The following is a 7426-nucleotide window of genomic DNA, read 5'->3' as shown; positions in this document are numbered from 1 at the left end:
GTCTCCAAGGAGCAGACAGGCAGCCCCTCCGGGCCATGTCACCATGTCTTGTGTCACGTCACGTCGGCCTCAGCATTCCATGGTTGAGTGTAGTCTTAAGCTATTGAATTTCTTTTTAGCACTTTGCCTGCAGTTATGGTCTGCTGCCACTAGGTGGTGGTGGTGCTTCAGCTTTATGAGCCATTTTTTAATTTGAGATTCAGATAGCTGTCTTTATTTTATGGGCTTCTCTGGTAGCTCAGTCAAGAATCTGCTTGTAATGTGGGATATCTGGGTTTGATCCCTGGGTTGAGAAGATCCCCTGGAGAAGGAAATGACAACCCACTTCAGTAGTCTTGCCTGGAAAATCCCATGGACAGAGGAGCCTGGCAGGCTGCGGTCCACAAGGTTGCAGAGTTAGACAAGATGAGCGATCAACACTAACTAAATTTTTTGAGCACTCAAAAAAAACGAACAAAAAAGGATATAATTCTGTTTTCATTCCAAATTAGCCATGAGGAGTGCTAGCCAGGGATCGAGCCAGCAGGGCTTGCTGGCTGGTTTCAAAGTAAGGTGCTCTGTGATCACAAGTGTCAATGACCCACGTCACCCGGGGACTGGCAAGTGATGGTCAGCTGCAGCTCCCCCAGCCTGGACCCTGGACTGTGACGGGGTTCCAAGCAAGGACCAGAGCAGGGCTGGCTGCAGGAAGTGAAAGAACCCAGCCCAGTGGCCAAGAAGAAGGAGACCACTGGTTCCAATGATAGCCTGCTTGTCCATGATCCATGCTCAGTCAACGAGGATTCCCAGGTGTGGGGTGGGTCCAGGTGCGTCAAGACTGGGGGTGCAATGGAGCCCCACAGCCTCTCTCACTCTCCTGCCAACAGATGTCAGCCATTGAGACCATGACGGAGAAGCTGGAGAGCTTTGCGGCCATGAAGGTGGACTCTGGCAGCTCCCTGCAGCCCCTCCCACACCACCCCTTCAACTTCCGGTCCCCACCCCCAACGCTCTCAGACCCCATCCTCAGGAAGGGCAAGGAGCGATACACGTGCAGGTGAGATGCGGTGAGCCCCTGGGGCAGCCCCAGCAAGGTGGCTGCAGGTGCCACAAGGGCCCATGAACTGCACTTCCAGGAAAAAAGCTCGGTCTCAGCCAGGGCCTGGCATGGTAGCCGGTGGGCCGTTGTCCCCTTGAGGTCATTCCCTGAAAATATCCACATGTCCCCCACCAAGCTGTGCTCCAGTGAGCACGAGAAAATGCAGCCTTGGCCAGCAGGTTGGAAGGTCCAAGCCGGAAGCTAAGGCTGCTGGTCCGTGTTTAACTCCGGCTCTGGGGGTGGTGGGAAGCCCAGCGCTAAGGAGAGATGGCCCGTCCTGGCTGCACAGGCCTGTGCAGCCGGTGCTTTCCAGCTCGGCCCAGGCTGGGCTAGGGGCTGAGAAACTGCCTGGGGCAGGGGCACGGCCCCGAGCAGGCCAGCGTGGGCCAGCGCCAGCTGCCCAGTGGTGTGTGTCCAGCCTCTCTGTGACACTCAGCTGGGCCTCGAGGCCGAGGAGAAACTGAAATCCAGGGTGTGCAGTGGGTCACCTGCCCCCGGGTGTGGGAGAAACAGCACCAGAAAACACGTGGGTGCCCGTGTTTATGGCAAAGCGCCTGCCTGATGGATCCCTCCCCCACTGCCTCCCCCCAGGTACTGTGGCAAGATCTTCCCCCGGTCAGCAAACCTCACGAGACACCTGAGAACGCACACCGGGGAGCAGCCGTACAGGTAGGGGCCCGCCCAGTTGGGGTCGGGGAGGCAGGCTCCTGGCAGACCTCCCCTTCCCCTGCCATGGGATGGGCAGCGGGTGGGAGCAATGCTGGACCTTGCTCCAGATCACTCACTGGGTCACTCTATCCTGGCTGCTCAGCCCTCACATACCCGAGGATATTGTAAACGTCAGGCTTCTGCAAGGTTCCCGCCCACTGACCCCGGAGCGTGTCTGGGAGCAGCCCTTCCTCCTACCACTGGGTGTCAACTGGAGAGCAAAGCCAGGCCCAGGGGTGGTCTGTGTGGAGGGGGAGCCTCAGCATCACCACCACCCAGCCCACGTCCCCCCACCTCCCCACAGCCGCCGGCCATTGCTGACCTCAGCCTGGGCAGGGGACCAGGGTGAGCCCCTAAGGCAGGGTGGGCTGGCCTCAGAGAAGGAGGCCCACGCAAACTTGGATCTTCCCAAGCTGGGGGCATCCTGAGGATTCACCTAGGTGCCCCGACCTCGCTCCTCGGTGCCTCGTCCCCTCCCTACAGAATGTGGTCGTAAGTGCATGGGGGCTGTGAGAGCCTCTACATTTCATATTCACAACTGGTGGGGGCATCTCCCTGTTTCAAAGACTTGGTGCCTCGGGCTTAGAGACGCCCCTGACTTGCCAGGGTCCAAGCTCACAGCCACACTTGTTGACCATTCTGGCCTTTCCTCTTGGTGCCTAGGGCATTTGTCAGGCAAGAAAAGAGCTGAGGGTAACATCCTGGCTTTCGGGGACCCCACCCAGGGCAGGGGCCGGGAGTCCCAGGGGATGGAGACCGTGAGACAAATTGGGGGATGCTGGTCCCAACGCCAGGATGACATCCTGGGCTGTCTGGTGGACAGCGGCCATCTGGAGCAAAGGGTCTGGCATCGTTTTAAGTGGGCAGCGTCAGGTCCTGTAGTCCGGGCACACAGCTGGGAGTGACCCACGGGTCCAGGAGAGTGAGGGTGTATCCCGATCACTGGGCAGGGAGGCCACAGGGGCTTCTGCAGGCATCACAGCCCCCAGGCCCTGTCCCAGCCGAGTAAGCATCAGCTCAGGTCGCTCACCAGTCATCTGCTCAGTGCCCTCAGCTGGCCCCCAGCACACAGCCCCCCACGCTGTTCCCCTCCAAAAGTGACTTACAACTTAACAAAGGCGGGCTTAGCCTGCTTCTCTCCCGGACAAGGAGCCGTGTGTGTTTCTGGAAGGAGAACCAACCCCTGGACAGAGTTGCATATAAGAGCCCCTGGGGGTTCAGGTCCATGTTTATAGAAGGATTTAATTATCATTGATTTCTTTTGCTCTTTCAATCTGTGAGTTTCGATGCGAGTAACAATAATTGCTTTGAAAGTTGGCATTGCAAATCCTGACTGTATCTAGCTCAAGGCAGCCCCACAATGAGGAGTTTGGGGCATGGGCCTGTCTTGTGATGTCACTGGGGCATCTGGCCTCACTTTGGGAATTGGAGCGGCTTCAGTTAGAGGAAGGAAAGTGCAAGTCCATCCACAGAAGGCCAGTGCTGGCACAGGCCAGGTCACCCCAGTGACGCCAATGAAAACTGCCGCCGCCTGTCTGTACCCCACGTGTGCACTGCGTGTGTGCCCACAGAGGCCCGGCTGGTGGGTGGGTGCCCCCACAAGTAAGAGAAAGGCAGACCGCTTAGTGTGACACCCAGCAGGCACGACCCCTTAGTGTGACAGCCCTCTGCCAGGCTGGGCCGGTGTCCTAGTTTAGAGACCTTTGATGAGGCTGGCAGGTGAGGGGCAGTTGATGATGTTTTTCCAAGCTCCAGCACATAGGGCTTGTTGAGATGTGGGAAGGAGGGCGGCTGCTTCCTCTGTCCTGGAAGCCTGTCCAGTGGTCCCTCCAGCACTGCCCAGAGGTGGGTGGGGAGTCTTGAGTCCCACTCTGGATGCACGTGGGCTGACCGTGTGCTCTGGGCGGGACCTGGGACTCCGGCTCTTAAGGATGCTCACCTCCCCCCATCTGCAGGTCGTTTCGTCTGTGGCTCCCCATCCTGCTAACTGTGTTGAATCCATGTGCCCAGCAAGGTCCTGTTACCATTCCCATCAGGGTTCCAGATGGCCCATATGTGTCTGTTCTTTGTTCATTTTATTGTTAAGCCTGGGTTACCTGGTAGCTCAGCTGGTAAAGAATTTGCCTGCAATGCAGGAGACCCTGGTTCGATTCCTGGGTCAGGAAGATCTGCTGGAGAAGGGATAGGCTACCCACTCCAGTATTCTTGGGCTTCCCTGGTGGCTCAGATGGTAAAGAATTTGCCTGCAATGCAGGAGATCCTGGTTCGATTCCTGGGTCAGGAAGATCTGCTGGAGAAGGGATAGGCTACTCCAGTATTCTTGGGCTTCCCTGGTGGCTCCGATGGTAAAGAATCCACCTGTAATGTGGGAGACCTGGGTTCCATCCCTGGGTTGGGAAGATCCCCTGGAGGAGGGCATGGCAACCCACCCCAGTATTCTTGCCTGGAGAATCCATGAACAGGAGCCTGGTGGGCCACAGTCGATTGGGTCACAAATAATCGGACAGGACTGAGCAACTAAGCACACAGCACAGGGTTACAAAAATCTGTTCTATCTTTCCTTCCCCAGTTTTTACAGTTACCTAAAGCCTATCTCTCTCTGGTGGCTGGTGCGACCCCACTAGGTCCCAGAGTGGACACAGCCACCACCACCCACCAGGGGCCATTTCACTCTCCCCGCCCGGTGCTGTGTCTTTGACGCCGCTGGCTTCCCCAGGGCGGGGACAGACGCGGTCACAGCAAGGTCCCCTGGCTGCCCGCTGCCTCGGCTGGCCGGTCTCTGCTCTCCCATTCCCGTTGGGGTGCGATGGTGTGCTATTTTATACAGCACGGCCATAAATTTCACTAGCCACTTGTCAGCTTATTTACGACGCAAATTCAGCTGCTCCGAGAGCCCTGCTCCCTCGCAGCCCTGGGCTCACCAGTCCCCTAAATTTCAGATGCACTTCTCTGGGCCATTTATTTAGATTAGAACCAGGAGAGGGCCGGATTCAGAACCCTGTGACCAAGTTGAATGTGTGGCTGCTCTCCCGGCCCCTCCCGCCAGCAGAGGTTGGGGAGTGACGGTGCTCAGGCCCATGACCGAGCTCCTCATTCAGTCCTGTTTCTCACTCAGCGGTCCCACTGCTCAGAGATACTGCATGGCCACTGCTGGGGCTCAGAGAGGGTCCCTGCTTTTCCAAAGATACAGGAAAGGAAGGCTGAGTGTGCAGACATCCGTGTAGACTGAGGCAACACCCCATGCAGCCTGTGGGAAGGCTATTGGGTGGGCTGGGACCAGCTTGGCCTTGCACTTGCCCTACAGGCAAACCTGGCAGCACTGGAGGGTGAAGGTTTCAGTGGGTTTGAGGGTGGGCTGGGGACAGAGTTAAGGAGCAGGTGCAGGCAGGGATGTAAAAGTCCTGGAATAGTCCAGGAAAGCCTGGACTATTGAGAGGGGGTCGCTGGGTCAGAGCGCACCTGAGCATCTCTGCTCAGCCCAGCGGGAAGAGGGTTGAAGCCCCAGTCCCACTGCTGTCACCCCGGCTGACAAGGACAAGACAGCCACCCTCCTGATGCTGGCAACTGGGACAGAGGTCCAGGTCGAGGCTGCTAAACATTACGCGACTATGGGAGGACCGAGGCCCCACGTCCTAGAGGCTCCCGGGGGCCCGGTGGCAGCTCAGCTGGCCCATCAGGCCAGCCCCAGGGCCAAAGGGGTGGCTGGAAGGAGCTCGGAGAACTAGTGCGTGGATCACGGGCAGCTCTTAGCCCATCTGCTGTGGAGGCAGCCAGCATGAGTCTGGCCTCAGGCAGCATCTGGAAGCCTCCGGACTGAGTAAATGAAGCCCCAGAATCACATCAGGGGAGCAGTCTGGGCTCCTCCAAGCAGGGCCCGTCCCACACGTATTATCCCCTGGGTGAAACTGTTAGTCACTCAGTGGGTCTCACTCTGTGATCACATGGACTTAGCCCACCAGGCTCCTCTGTCCAGGGGGATTCTCCAGGCAAAAATACTGGAGTGGGTTACCATTTCCTCCTCCAGAGGATCTTCCCAACCCAGGGATCAAAGCTAGGTCTCCCGCGTTGCAGGCAGATTCTTCACCATCTGAACAACCGCTGAAGCCCTGCAGGTAGGGAGAAGCCCCCCACGAGTAGGGGTGGTAACTTGGGGGCTCTCACCCTCCCACCACAGAGAGCTGCCACCAGCTTTGAGCAGGAAAATCTCAGCCCCGGGCCCCAGGGCCAGCCTGGGGGTGTCAAGCTTCCTGTCTCAGGGACCCAGGGACACTGGGTTTGCCCAGACTCCCCAGGCAGGGCCATCTTCTGAATGTCAAGTGTCAGACCAGCACCTCCTAAGTGGGCAGGCAGCACTGGGGTGAGAGGCCAGGGCCCCGGAGTGTCCTCAGACACGTGCCCATCCACATGGCTGAGTGCTCGTGACCACCATACTGTGCTGGAGCATGGCCACCAGCCCCTGCAAGAATGCCAGGCTGTGTCCTCAGGACAGGTCCCCGCACCTCCCAGCCACACCCTCTGAGCGGACTTAGTCTCCCGAGCCCTGCCCCGCCACACTGGCCGCATGGCCTCTGCCTCCCAAGGGCCTGCCCGGCCAGTGCTCTGCCATGCTCGCCTCTCTGCTTGTCATTCCACGGGAGCCTGTTCCCAAAACAGGGAAACAGCTGAGCTTAGGGGTGGATAAGTCAGTGCTCCTGTGCCTCTGAGCTGCGGATGGGCATCCCTAGAGACGTTCTGAGACTAGGAGCACACAAGCGCGCCCACCCACACACGTGCACACCTACCACACACGCACCCGTAAGCATGCACATATGGCCTCACATGTGTGCGTGAGCAGACTGACACACACACTCATGTGCGCCTGGAGACCCGGAGCCGGAGGCCCCCTGCCATGCCAGCTGGACGGGTGGGAGTGGCTGGCCAGTGGTGGTGGCCTGGACCCCTGGGGCAGGAGGAGGCGGCCCTGTCTGCAGAGCTGTGCTGTGGGTCCTCAGTCCCCACGCCCCACCCTCTCTCTGGTTCTTGTTTCTTGCTGCTGGTGTTGCTTGGGCCCTCACCGTTGGTTCCCCTGTGATAACCTGGGACACCCTTCCTCCCTCCTCTGCCCTGCCCTGGGAGAAGCCCCACACCCACAGGGACCTTGCACACGCCGGCATCTCAGATTGCTCCTTGTGGCAACTCCGTGCTTTGCTCTGATAAACTTGGTGTCACGATACTCGGACAACCGAAGCATCCGAGCAAAGAGTGTCTTTTTTTCGTTTCCCGAGTGCTCCATGCAGCCTGGCAGCAGCTGCCCCCGGGAGGGCACTAAGATAAACCCAGCGCACAGGGCTGGGGTCCATGCACAGGAGGCCATCTGACGGGGCGAGGCTGGGAGCCCCCATCCCTGGGGCAGAGAAGGACACTAAGGAGGGCTGGTATGGCCCTGCAGCCTTGAGCTACTGCTAGTGGATTGGCAAGCTGAGTCCCCAAGGGGGATGGGTCTGCTTGAGGACCCGTGAAGAGGAGGTGGGACCAGGCCAGAGTAGGGGTCTGTCTGCCAGGGAGGAAAGCTGCAGGCAGCCGGTCTGGGCTCCTTTCCGGAAAAGCTGCTGGGAGCATCTTTCCTGGTGCTTGGCCGCCCCCTTGAGGCCGCCAGGAGCA

General features: G+C 58.8%; 1 protein-coding gene across 3 annotated transcripts in view; it reads left to right on the top strand.

Annotated features, from left to right (window-relative positions):
* Positions 1-7426, top strand: part of PRDM16 (PR/SET domain 16) — a 337617-nt gene that overhangs the window by 313908 nt on the left and 16283 nt on the right. For all 3 annotated transcript variants that reach the window (XM_027975737.3, XM_042257375.2, XM_027975736.3), the window contains exons 11-12: positions 867-1036; positions 1670-1747. In XM_027975737.3, coding sequence (XP_027831538.1) covers positions 867-1036; positions 1670-1747 — 248 coding nt within the window. The remainder of the gene's footprint in view (positions 1-866; positions 1037-1669; positions 1748-7426) is intronic.

This window comes from Ovis aries, chromosome 12, assembly GCF_016772045.2.
Source record: "Ovis aries strain OAR_USU_Benz2616 breed Rambouillet chromosome 12, ARS-UI_Ramb_v3.0, whole genome shotgun sequence".
Taxonomy (NCBI): domain Eukaryota; kingdom Metazoa; phylum Chordata; class Mammalia; order Artiodactyla; family Bovidae; genus Ovis; species Ovis aries.
This window is presented reverse-complemented; position numbering and strand designations above follow the sequence as displayed.